The sequence below is a fragment of the Antedon mediterranea genome, chromosome 4 (assembly GCF_964355755.1).
Source record: "Antedon mediterranea chromosome 4, ecAntMedi1.1, whole genome shotgun sequence".
Classification (NCBI taxonomy): Eukaryota; Metazoa; Echinodermata; class Crinoidea; order Comatulida; family Antedonidae; genus Antedon; species Antedon mediterranea.
In genome coordinates, this window is record NC_092673.1 from 23,499,652 (window position 1) to 23,514,371 (window position 14,720).

A 14,720-nucleotide genomic window follows, 5' to 3' on the forward strand; every position below is an offset into this window, starting at 1 on the left:
ACCATTTGATTCAAGATTCATTAAACATATCATTATCATTTATGTATTATATTTTACTAGTATTAGTACCCATCTTCGACAGGTATGAGCCCCGCTGATTAACATATTTTTCAACAGCGCTGAGGAACCTTGTCAAAACATGGAGGAAATATATTTCCTCCATGGTCAAACGTATAGTGCAAAATTATAATATATGCAGGAGTTGAAGTCTCATTTTCTAAATCCATTGATACCAAAAGAATTGAAATTAAGTTTAACATTACATACGTCTAGTAGGCTAAATGCTTATTATAAGTATGCAATGTATGCGGTCAGTACAATTCATTGTACAAAATAAATACAGAACATTTTACACTATATATGTATATATACGTTTTATACTGTATATATAAAACGCATTTCATCATTTCTGTTTAATAACAATTGTAAACACTGCACTATTTTTAATGTAAATGATTATGTGATGTGATGAATTCAACTTACAAATTCATTATTTGTATACCGTTGCATGACATTTGACATTAATGCAAAATCATTTAATTAGTGCATATTATATTATCATTTAAAAGTCTCAAGAAAAATCGTTCGTCAAGGAAATTTCTGACACAACTTGGAATAATCTTGCCTGTTTGTTGCAATTAATAAATAAACTGCTCCATTAGCAGCTGTAATGAAAAAGTTGCATTTAAACTGTGTCAAAGTATGCAAAAACATGCAGGCTATTAACAATACTACACCTGTCAATCTATGTGACTCATTTTACATAAGAAAAATGCAGTAAAATGGGTCATAAGATCTAGGTACCATTATTATTAGAAATACACACTAAAATTAAGTCTTGTATTTTTTACTAGAGCTTATAGATTAATATGTGGACAATTTTAAAACAGTTAGAAGGTCATATACTATGACAGCAACGATCAATACACAGACCAAAAGAGGAAACTCAAGATTATTTGTAAGGCTTCATTAGAACATAGACATTTTCACCAAAAGGGTGTGTTTGTGGTCAAATTTAACTTTCTGATAAAAATATGATGTATAATAATGGATTATCATAATTTAGAAATATATTTACCTTTCGTAGCATTTTTCTTCCATAAAATAAAACTTTGTCTCTTTTTCTAAACCTTGGTTTAGGTACCGCTGCTGCTGCCTCTTTTTCTGAAAAGGTGTTAAGAAAAAATAATTAATACAACAAAAATAAATAATTGACTGTTCTTGTAAAAAAATACTTTCATAAAAATATTTACCCAAGGAAAACATTGTATATTGTAGAACCTCTTTTTAAGGGAAACCTCTATTCAGAGAGAACATATTAATTATTATGGGGTGTGTCCCCTTGATAAGCATTCTATTTTACTGAATATATTACCCTTTTGTTTATTTTTCTCCATAGTGTTAAGTATATTCATGACGACAGTTACTCCAATGACCACAGTACTAATTATCGCAATCTGCAAGAACAACAATTGATATCTATAAAATGAACTGGTTTAACCCTTACCACATCCATAGCATCTACATTAAAGTTCATCAGTGTTGCTGTCCAGGTCTAAAATCATGTTTAAATTAGGTACTGTACATTAACCTTGTCAAATTGTATAACTCACTATACGACTCCCGGAGAGGTGCGTCATTTGTCCGATGTGCGTCATACAGTACCTTATAAATACCATGATGCACCCCTGCGTCAAAAAAAGTGAATTACCTTTTGGTAACCATGATGCACTGATTTGAAGAACAATTACCATGTTGTTCATGATATGGCGGGTGGTAAAGTGACGGACATTGACAAACCTTTTTATATTGATGTGACGTACCATTTTGTTTTTTTGACGCACCCCTGCATCAATATTTGTAAATTACAAACCTCTCCCGGAGGTCATATAGTGTGCCATATAAATTGAGTGTATTAACCTAGTAAATAGCTTACTATCCACTATCCACTTACTACTGTGCTAGTTTTTTTCAGTCAAATATCAGTAAAGTTGACTCAAATTTCATTATCTTAGGGCTAATAATAATCAATAGTATAAGATATTTTTGATAATTCAGCACAGTTAATTTGATTCGATTTATTTGCATCTCTTTAAAAAACATACAGGTCTACCTTCTAATTAACACACTTCTCATTTACAACTCTTCTATTTTACCAACGGTCTCTATGTAAAGTATTTTTAACTTTTGTTAAAGTTAAATTACAATGTTTTGTAGTATAGCAATTAGTAATCACTACTATTAAACAAATTAATTATTTTAATACTTCCAAGTACTGATGATGTACTGTATGTAGGGTTTTCTTCTAAACTTCTCATTTACAAACTGCTTTCAGACTAGGGAATTGCTACACTAGTTGGCAAAGACGATGGTAGAGGCGTTTCAAACTCAAATGATCAGGTCAACTAATTAAGATAATGGATTAGATAATGTATAGTTTGATGTTTGATGTTATACAACAATTAAAAAATAACCATAAGCTTAAAAAGACTAAATAGAAATGCAGGATTTATAGCCCATTAAAACATTTTCCAATATGGGGAAAAAAAAGAAATACAATTACAAGTACTGTAACAAACAAATAACAATCAAAATCAAAACATGTAAATAAATATAAATATTAAAATAAAAATTAGATACTACTAACTAGGCCTAGATATTTCATATGTACATAAATCAGACAGTCAACAAATAATAAATAGGTCTATCATATCAATATTATTGGTATGTGACATGCTAGGCCAGCCTGTTGAGTGTTGTCTTAGACTTAGACTGGGCATATCTGTACAGTATACTCTAGGCCTAGTGAGAGTAAAGGAGTAGGCCTCCTGTCATGTGGTATTGTTTTCCTTTTAGCCTGCATGCGAGGCGTGCGCCCTCCTCCTCTTTCTCTGTCTGTCTTTCTGCGGACGGGTAGGCCTAGCATTTAACCAGGCCTAGGATATCAATGCATTATTATATTATATACAATTTTAACGTATTGCACTCTAGAAAAAATATGTTATAAACATACCGAGATTCCTTTATTTTCAAAGCAAAGGGACAGAACATTTGACAGTGTATTGACAACACTGTCAAATACGAGCCCCAAAATTGTCCCGTCTGCCATTTTGAATGCACATAGGGCGCCACCAATGGCATCATTTATCATCATCTTTAAAACTTTTTTATAAAAATAAGATCTCTCGGCCCGATGGTGGTAGTTGATTTAAATGTTAGATTTGAGTTATATTATGTTTAAATATAGGATCAGGTGCCGTTTTTGGCCACCTCGACTTTATATTCTTTTGTGACAGTGATCTTGTATATAGTTTGTTATAGATTAAATTATCTATATATTGTATAACTTCACACTTAATTTCAATAGTATAGCATAGGACGTTCGGTCTACAAAAAAATGTTTATAATTAATAATATAATATAACAATTTATATAGCGCACATATCCACTAAAAGTGCTCAAGGACTACTTCTAAACACTTGGATTTATAACTCCATGCTTGGATCATTTTATGACGTTCACATTACAATGTAAAAGGGCACACTAGAAACAGAGACTATGCCACGATAATTTAAAAAAATGGCATTCGCATAGTATTGCGGATGTGTACAACATTATTACGGTTCGTCGTTTGTTTGTATGTAGCCCTAGTACCAAAATGATCGATTGACAATTGTATGTGCGCCGTCAGAGTCGAGACATTTTATACAATAGTGTACACGTAAGCCTCACTGTTATACATTCAGCCGTCACCATAAAATTGCTTTAGTGATCGTTCGATAATATGTTGGCGGTCTTGTTTGCTTGATTTCTCCCGATTCCTCTCAAAGCGAGGCCTAAATTCATTGTTATTTACTTGATGTATGCCTACTTTTTTAGTCGCGTGCAAACGCAACTCTACATCTCATTATGTCTGTCGTTTGGTTGGTCGGTCGGTAAACACTAACTCAAATTTGAGCACGCGACTGCAGCCATATATATGACCTTGTTTTATAATGTTTATTTATAAAGTTTTAAATAATTTTTTTTTTTGTTGGAAACCGGCGCGCAATATAAGATTTTCTTATTATTGTTATTGCTACTATGAATGAATAAATAATATACACGACAAACAAAGTGAAATTTGACATTAATCATTTGATGCGATTTCCGTAATATAAAAACGGTGATTCCGACCACGTTTATACACTTTGCGAAGAATGAGCGACTAAAAGTTCACTTGAAACCATGATAAATGATATTACGCCTGCTTTATCGTTTACTAAAACGTGATTGATAGAAAAAAGAAATTAAGACAGATTGTAATTAAAACAAAACATTCATCAATTTTGTTTACCAAGATGATAAAAAAAAAAGCTAATACGAAACGATTTGTTGTGATTTAAAAAATAGGCTAGGTCACCGTAGTGAAATATACACTAGGCCTGGCCGGCTAGCCAGATTATCTTATAACGGTTTTGTTTGTCCTCTATCAATGATTTGATATTTATTAGACCTTTTTATACAGGAGAGGAGAAGGCTATTAACGTGTGTTCTTTAAAAACATTATTCAACTAGAAAATGTGACAGGCAACATGTCTACATTGTTGTGATTTACAAAAGAAAACCCTGTTTACCGTATCTTTAGATTAGAGGTCGAACAATGTACAGACCGAATAAGACAGTATATTATGTATAAGAATGAAGGGCTTTTATAGGGCACAACTTACAGTTTTTATATAATTTCATAAATAGCTATTTATACGTTATAAATCAATTTGTTTTATATAATATTAAATTCAATTGAATTAGGCTATACTGTGCTTATAAGGTTTAGTAAATCCAAATTACTATCATACAGCTTTGAACACTACGATGTTCAGGCACATTAAAAATAACCCGACCTAGTTACCACCACTTGTCACAATAAGGACAGGCAATACTATAACAATAACCTAATATAGGCCTACTATAAGTATACATATCATGAACCCTCTAAACTGGCAATAATTGACGTCACGCGTGACGCTGCAAAACAGTTTTAACATTGGTGTCTTTCTTTCATATTAATTATTTAGATACTATTCTATGTACGGAGAGAATAATTTTAAAGTAATTCATCCACGATTATCGCGGGTAGGCCGACATAAATTGGCTATCGGTAACCTACAACAATTCTTGAGATATTATTTCCTATACTGCTTATATTCATCAGGTGTATTTATCCCAGAATTCCCCATCGGCTTCATATTCTATAAACATGGCAAATTGATGACATTATAGTCGAAAAACAAAAACAAAAAACATACTGCAAAATTGGCAAATTTATAACAGAATTTCGCCTCTTCCACCAACGAAAAAAGTTTACCGAAGCAAATTAATATAAAAAAGACACAATTTTACCTTATACATATACCTATTTAAGTGTAGGCCTACCGACTTGACAATCGCATACACACCAGAAAAGTACAACTTTAGTGCCATTTAATAATCACATTGTTTTGGTATTTTGTTACATAATTATTTGAAAGTAAATATTAATGAATTTCGAACGACATGTCATTATTTGTCAGCCTCTAATATCAAATATCCTATGAAAGATATTGTGTGTAATGAAAACAATACTATGTTCAAAGTGTACGCTATACTAAAAGCCGTTAATGGTTGTGTAACAAACACGGACCGGTCAATTAATATGATCTTACATTTGCAGTAATTACCTCATCTAGTATTGGCATTGGCTATTTTAGAATCAAACTACCATAGCCGCGTATAATTATAACATCATTGCGTATCATATCGTAAAGTACTTACCATACAATCTACCGCGTTTCTTACCAAAATAGTTGAGAATTGCGCACAATGGAATAACCAATGACTGTCTTGGATTAAATGACGTCTGCTGAAATTTGTTTAACTGCATGTTTAAAGGCAAAGCAATTTGCTGTATTTCAAAACTGAACAAACCCCATTTCTGTTCGCATACTATAGGCTTGACTTTGATATTGTCGTGAAGACAAGGTTGAGGGAAGTAGCTGAGAACTATGAAAAAGGGAAAAGTTAGGAACAGTTTCATTCCAGGTCTTAAAAATCACCAAACACAAATTGTCCTCCATTGTAGATAAACAACACATTTTCCCTGAAAAGCCTAATTTAGTTTACCAATAAGAGAAATAGGCCTACTCTAAGCCATCAAAGTGTTTGAAATAAATAACTTGAAAATGAGAAAATCTACGACAGTGAAAAAGAAAATCATCTAGTATTATTGTGTCTTCAATATAATTGGTACTGTTGGTATATTTTAATAGATTTAAAACGTTTCAATGTTTATGTAATTGGTCAGTTGTTTTTGTGGGGCAAAGCAACGATAGAGAAGGAAGGATGAAGAGGATACCCACATTCATCTTCAATCAAGTGTGATGAAGAACTGGAAACAAAACATGACAATGAACTATTCCTAAACTAGACCAGCTGTGTTACTCATTCAAATGATGGATAATGTTAACACATCCGGGCAGACTGTCTGTCAAAATGTAGATGTAAGATGAGCACATCATTGGTCTAAAACTTGTATCAAATTTTTCATTCCAAAGATAATTAAGTTTGTGTATGTATTCATATGTCATGCTTCTGTTTCTTTGTTTTTATCTGTAGGAATAAATATACTAACTGTAAACGAGTTGAGTTTTTAAGCATCAGGACATTCAAAACATGTTTGCCTCTATATTGTCATAGAAATATAGAAACAACTTTGGAAATATTAAATAAAAAGTTATAATTTGTTTTCATTGTATAATTATAATATAGTATCTCAATAACATCTCAGTTATCTTCGTGTACCAAGCATTTCCACCGATTCACTTGTCATTATTATATACATCTTACTATCGCAAGTCACTTGCTGAAGAATATGCTGGTCATTCTTTGCTACCACTAGCAATATAATTTAATGTGTTAAATCACAACATTTAACATAACTTATTGTGGAATCCATGCTTATTGCATATCAGATAAGCATATGCATCACATGTGACGCCAGTATTAACTAAACATCATAAAACAAGCGTCACATGTGATAAGCATGGTACTTACCAAATTTGCCTGGAATTATACTGGACATATACAGTAATGCCATAATGATACTGTAGAGAATCTTACCACATTTTCCGTACATGATTTTTAAGGAAACAATGAGAAAAACAGATACAGACTTATTGATAATTATAATTAAATTTCCAGTAATAAATAAATTGGATCGGTTCTCAAGTATGGAGCTTTAATATGAATCCAGAGAAGACCCATTAGTAAGACATATTATTAAAGATTTAACCTTAATGTAATAAAATCGCTATTTAGATACAATGATCCAGGCTAATAAATATTATTTGTTAAAAGGTTTTTTTAGAAATTCATTCTAAAAATCAAGGCTGTCCTTTCAGCAAGCTATTTATTTAGATGTTTTGGAGGTTTGTAAAGATAGTAATGAGGCTAAGTGTTAAATTGATTAAAGTTAAAACTTAGCAGTGAGACATTATTCGATTCTCAGACATATTTTAACGCAATGTAAAATAAAGTCGATTTTCTCATTGGATGCAATTTATATACAATAAACATGATTTTTTAATAGAAATTTCTATTAAAACCTTTTAAAAAAAAAGTCTTATTTACACGCTGCACAGAAAAATAGAATTGAGAATCGGTTTTAGAAAAAGTATAACAGTGCATATTACATCTTGGCTAAATCGAGATATAAGGTAAAATATAAAGTCAAAATGCTTTGTTCATAATTTGTCTTAAATCTAAGTTGTTCATTTATTTCTACACTAATATAGGCCCTATATAATATATAGAATTAATGTTCTTTGCCTCTTGTGTTTATATATATAAAAGTATCTCTTCGGAGATCCCGCCTCGTGAATAAAAATACTGTAAGATGAGGGCGTATCAATTTGATCTCTGGTGTGCGTGCGTACAACTGAGGACTAGTGCTGTTCCGCCGTACCACGCCGAGAATGTTAAAGAGTCGCTATCCAATCGAGTTCGAACAATACCATGAAAGCCCCAGTGGTCTAATGGTTAGGACATCTGCATATCAAGCAGGCGGTCCGAGTTCGAGTCTCGGTTGGGGCGACTTTTTCTCATTCTCACAGATTTCCTCATCTTTATCGTTTCGAATTAATTATTTAAATTTCAGTATATCACCGGGCGGTTTAGAATTAATGTTCTTTGCCTCTTGTGTTCATATATATAAAAGTATCTCTTCGGAGATCCCGCCTCGTGAATAAAAATACTGTAAGATGAGGGCGTATCAATTTGATCTCTGGTGTGCGTGCGTACAACTGAGGACTAGTGCTGTTCCGCCGTACCACGCCGAGAATGTTAAAGAGTCGCTATCCAATCGAGTTCGAACAATACCATGAAAGCCCCAGTGGTCTAATGGTTAGGACATCTGCATATCAAGCAGGCGGTCCGAGTTCGAGTCTCGGTTGGGGCGACTTTTTCTCATTCTCACAGATTTCCTCATCTTTATCGTTTCGAATTAATTAATTAAATTTCAGTATATCACCGGGCGGTTTAGAATTAATGTTCTTTGCCTCTTGTGTTTATATATATATATATATATATATATATACGAATTTGTAAAGCGCCAATTCCAGCAACAAGTGATCAAAGGCGCTGTGGACTAAGATGAAAACATTCTTCTCCCCTAAGGGTCCCATCGTGTCATCGGCAGCCAACTACGCCGCCATTACGTCTGTCCACGACAGTGTGTGTGTTTGAACTAGTACACCGGGGTAACCCCCAACTCGTCTCGAAAGATGTACTAGGTTCTTTAAAGTTCACATGAGCCAGATGTACGCTGGACCTACGGTTTATAGTCCTTATCCGAGAAGACTTGTTCTACCACCAGAACCATGGAGCGAGTGAGCCTCGAACCCTTGTCAATGTTATGGCTATGGATTACGGTTTTACTGTCGTAACCGCTCGGCCACACTCTCACTAAGTGGGAAAAAATCCTATTTTAATTTGATTTTCCGATTTGTATTTTTTTTGTACAGTATAATATGGAATAATTATTCTGAAATAAAGTTATCAAATCAACTTTCCTCAATGGGTTGTTTATATATTGTTCTCAAATTGCGTACATGTTATTTTACATAACGGTACCTGTACAGTTTAGCATTACATTTGAATAATAACATGTACTAAACACAGTCTCATTTCAAAGGCTATTCGATAATCCACAGTAATGTAGACTCAGATTAAATTGGGGTTAAAGTAATCCTTCGTACGGACCATTAATGTTAGAGTCGAGTCAAATCGTTTGTCAAACGTTCAATAGCGTGACTCATTATTTTTATAATCTTTAAATAAATATTTATTTTCTACAACGATACATTCTAAAACAATGTAAATTCAGGAATTAGCAAACAGTATTGGCTAATACAATACCGTACAAGCAGTAAACGTATTTTATTGTAAAATGCATTTTTATGTTGTGTCCTTAGTATTTAAGATTAGTGACATTGACAAACAACTAGAATTATTTTAGAATTTTGAAAAATAAAGAACTAGATAAATTTCAGATCATTTATTTATTTTACACAAACAGTGGATAAAACAAAACTATATATGAAAGCTTTAGCAAAAAGGGTATACTGAAAAAGTATGTCTTGAAGTGAATTTGGAGATAAAAGTAGGCTTATTTCCGAAAGAACAAGCGGGATCTTTAATAAATACAGGTAATAAAGTCCATAGTACTGGTAATCTGGAACCGTATGTTGCATTTACATTTGGTTTAGAAACGAAATTTGTACTCCATCTTTTGAAAAAGCTTTATTTAGGCCTAAGTCTGTATTTAGCTATGCTTCTCTCTGAATGAGTTAAAGAAATGCACCCGTTTGAACAACCAAATCCACAACTTTCGACTGATATTATGCCTATCACGGAGTAAATTGAAGTGCTTCTATTTCAGTGTATTCATTTTACTTGTACACAAGTTGGATGTAAGATTAAATAACATAAAACTGAATAAGAATAAAACGAGCCCCAAAGAGGTTCAATCGGGTAACGGCGGCTTACTTGTATTTCAAGTACCACTGATGACGTCCTCATTGAACTAAATTACAATATTGTCATTATTTGTACGCCATTCCCTTCGTCTGTTGATTATGAAAGGGGAAAAGAAAATTTAGAACACACGGCATCTCATACCTACATGTGAAATATCTGAAACTTTATTTATGCAAAAAAGATGTATTTTTTTGTTGTTGAATATGCAATTTTGATTTCACATAATAGTTATCCACTTTGACCAAAAATTAGATCGAAACAAAATTTTATTTACCTGAAAAAATTGCAATTTAAAGCAAAAAAAATGGTCAAATTGGCTGCTAACAAATGAATTTTTAGTTGAATTTATCCATCTATCATGTTATTTTATAAGTGAAAACATTTTTCCTTGGTTTATTTTTTCTTTTTTTGATTAAAACTACAAAATAACCTCGGAAGCCAACATTAACGAGCTTTATTCGATCAATAAGTGTGTTGTTTACATTGTGATGTAATTTTGCCTACAAAAAGGTCTACCGCCATGCTCAGAGTAACAAGACAAAACTTTAACCATTGGTGACGCGGATAGTACGTACGTAGGTACATAATAAACTGCGCGGTGACAAAGGAACTTCAACGATTGGCTAATTACGCGTGACACTGCGATATGCCACGCGATGACGACACTTTTACAAGTATCCGGGAGGTTCAATTAGCAAAGGTATAATTACTTTTCGAGCAGGCTTTATTAAGGTTTCACAAAGAAGACCGGATTAAAGGATTTATCCACGTGTTATTGTTAATTCGCAAATATAATAATTAATGTAGAGAAGGATAATTAGCTAAAATAACAATGTAAATAATGACGTCAAAACAGTTCTCTTCAGTTAGAAATTATCCATTCAATGATATCGTGTTAGTAATACGAATGATCATTATTATCCGAGTGTTTTACGTTTTTGTTATGTTACCAGTATAAGTAATAATAATCAAAATTGATTCTTCAATACAAACAATATTGAAATTTATCATTAATGGTAATAACAGTACCTCCGTAATATTCATTCATTTTACTGAAAATACAGAAATTAAATTGAGATTAGTTCTTTTCGTTATATTCTGCACTCACCTTGAAAAAAAAAACATAAATAAATCCATGAGACATTCTACTTCGTATCTCAAATAATAATTGTGTATGTTTAAGGAAATTTCCAGAGGTGATATTGTTAGTGTATTGTAGACATATTTTGTCTATTTTGGATAATTAACTATCATTAACATTAAATCAATCATGTTACATTATACCTTTTAGCAGAGTATCTACATTATTTTTAGATTGAAATCATAATATAATTACCATAATTATGCTTTATTTGGTAAAATTGTAAAACTATTATTTCAAATTAATCATTTCTGATCAGATCGCGTATTTTACTCTACCAGTAATCTAGAGATTTGCTTTGTTTCGACAAAGGAAAGTCGTCGATAATTAGGCACCGTATTAATTGTCGTAGATTTCTCCTAATGGAACAATTCGCATTATCCAACCACTAACTCCAAATCAACACATTGTTTTTCTTCTTAGACTACAAGTTAAATAGTCCAATAAGCCTTGTTTGATAAAATAGACATTTGATTTGCGTAAGCAGGCTTGAAACAGTTTCATCGCCTCGATGTATCTTAATTACCGGTGATGTGGCAGTTGGTTGGACATGCTAAGTTCTGGGCTGTACCGTCCGTCATTTTCTAATCTTGAGACACATAAAGGAGGGGTGAATGCATTCATAGATGGTTTGTTGATTTATAAATACAAGGCAATCTCAGTTATCTTAGTATTCTCCTCTTTGCTCAACTCATAGTATATAGATTTTTTTTATGTTATAACTGAGGGAAGTTATTTACTATCATTCAACGTCGTCGGGTGATAAAACGTAAGTTCATTCTAAATCATAAATGTTTGTCGTAGGTATAGCTGTTTCTTTTGCAGTTTATATACATATATTGATATTATTATCACACTTACGCAACTTTGCATAGGTAGGCCATTATCTAGAATGTAATAATGATGTGTACTGTGTTTGTAGGCCTACTGTATAAGCAGAGAGCAAATTGTATATAAAACGCAATAAAAAAAAATTATTATCAGAAATATTAGGAAACGGTAAAAACACAATGAATTAAATAAACAATAATAATATAATAAAGGATTACCATATTCAATAAAACGTATACATCCATGTTTCGGTAAATGTGAATGGTATAAAAGTAAAATATCGTGTTTAAGGAATCAGTTTGTTTACTGGTGCGGATAGGAGAAATAATACGTCTACATGGTTATCTTTATATTATCAATGCATTATATTGATTAAGTTTTATTGGTAGGTAACATTCTAATTCGTGAACATATTTAGATGATATCTTAAATAATAGGATGATCGATTTAATAAATATGATTGCAATAATAATAATATACAAATTTAACTAATCAAATATCAGTTTTAAATAATTGATAACAATAAATGCTTTATTTTTAATTTAGATATTTAGCAAGGTATTTATGTGTTTGAATGATTTACAATGTGTAAAGTTGGAGAATAATCATTTAAATAATAATAATATAAAAATATAACTAATCAAATATCCAATATCAGTTTTAAATAATTGATAACAATAAATGCTTTAATTTTACCTTACATATTTAGCGAAGTATTTCTGTGTTTGAAGGATTTAAGATTTGTAGATTTGGAGAATAATACAAATCAGTATACAAATAAAAGCAGACACGTATAAGCACGAGCAACTGCATCACAAACAACATAAACTATAGTATAAACTAAATTAGATAAATTTTTCTTTACGATTACGAAATGTTAATTCGAACATTGAATTGAATGTTGATATGCTCTCTCTTATATTCTTCGTTAACAAGATGTCTTTAACCAATTGACAATCGCTATTGGTTAATAGGGTCTACTAAATGGCTACTTGAAACTACTAAAATTCACATTAATATATTGAATTGTTTTCCCTTAATAACATACGCACATTGATTTAAACAAAATTATTTATACAGTAGTAGTAGTGGATGCAACTGCGATCACCGATATTACATTTTTAGTCGCGTGGACGCGACTCTATAGTTCACTATGTCGGTCGGTCGGTTTGTCGGTCTGTCTGTCGGTCCGGTATCACTATGCGTTTTAGCACGCGACTTATGACTGTTGGCCTTGTTCCATAAGATGCAGGTTTTTGTTAAAGGAATGACTAAGTAGTATATTTTGTGTGTGCCCCACTTTATTCTCATTTATACAGTATAATATTTGCATGAGCATGGATTTTCTTAGACTAACGTATAGTATACCAAATTGTCTAACTCAACTCAGCAATTTGCATTATTCCCATTCAAACTTTCTCAACCAGCAAGTAAATAATAAATCTGACATTCTATCATTTTGATTTCGTATTCAATTTGGTAACTTTTGTTTAAAAATCCGTTGGCGTTGAAATTGTTGAATAGGCCAGGCTACTTTGAACTATTTATTCAACCACACAATGTGTTGCGTTGAGTTTGCGTTGATATATATATAACCAATAGTAGTGGAGCTGTAGCTTTGTGGTTAACGTGTTTGCCTTTCAATCCAAATGTCCAGGGTTCAATCCTGACCTAGTGCCAGGATTGCGACTCTTTTATTACTCATAATACTGTAATAGAAGATATTTTGAATCAAAGATAAGTAATGCATAACAAGTGATATGAAATAAACCAATCAAATGGCTTAGATGTGTTTTAAAAACATGATAAAATAAAAAAGTGGAAGAATTGTAGTGGAGCTGTAGCTTAGTGGTTAATGTGCTTGCCTTCCAATTCCAATTTCCAGGGTTCAATCCTGACGTAGTGCCAGGGTTCAATCCTGACGTAGTGCCAGGATTGCGACTCTTTCAACTCCACCCCCGAAGCCTCAAATGAGACTTATTATAAGCAGGCACGATAAATTACAAAATAGTGTATCCATCTTGTAATTGGCGAGTTTGTGCTCGCTGTTGGATGCGTATGAAATTTAAAAAAAAACAAATAGTGAATGATCTTTAAAAATTCATGCCAAGAGGAAACCATGCGTAAAAATCTGAAAAACAATATTTAAGTCTCATTTAATTGTTGTACACCATGTCATATAATACAAAATCTACGTTGCTGCCTTTACCTTTACTGTAAGTTGGGTCACCGCAAACGACCGTCATTAACTACCCCACGCAACACCCTAGGCATTGGGAATATAAAAGGTATAATGCCTACATCCAGTGCAATACACTTTAACAAGACAGTGGGAGACTAATAAGTAAACAATGTCTGTAGACAATCTAGGTGCAGAACTCTTATCTCTTGGCACGTCAGTCTGAATCAAATAAAATGTCCATCTACTTTACACGCATATTAAACAAAATATATATGCTTCATTCGTTCTGTTTGGTCTGGTTTTATCAAGATATTAAATATACTTATGATCTAAAATTTAAAAATCTTGTATATTGCTTTACATTATTAATACCGGTAATTTTTAGTTGGCTATATAGTTACTAACACGATTTAAAGCGAAAAATAGGCCTAAGTGTTCTTTTATCCAAGTCAGTACATTAATTGAATGGCATCGAATACATTATTAAATATGACCCTATATAAATGTGGCACA

The 14,720-nt window shown here is 32.2% G+C and overlaps 1 protein-coding gene across 1 annotated transcript in view; it reads right to left on the bottom strand.

Moving 5' to 3' along the window:
- Positions 1-3,092, bottom strand: part of LOC140046963 (patatin-like phospholipase domain-containing protein 7) — a 34,191-nt gene extending 31,099 nt beyond the window's left edge. The window contains exons 1-3 of the mRNA XM_072091742.1: positions 3,014-3,092; positions 1,376-1,457; positions 1,079-1,164 (exon numbers count right to left, since the gene is read on the bottom strand). Coding sequence (XP_071947843.1) covers positions 1,079-1,164; positions 1,376-1,415 — 126 coding nt within the window. The 5' untranslated portion in view covers positions 1,416-1,457; positions 3,014-3,092. The remainder of the gene's footprint in view (positions 1-1,078; positions 1,165-1,375; positions 1,458-3,013) is intronic.
- Positions 3,093-14,720: the final 11,628 nt, after the last annotated feature.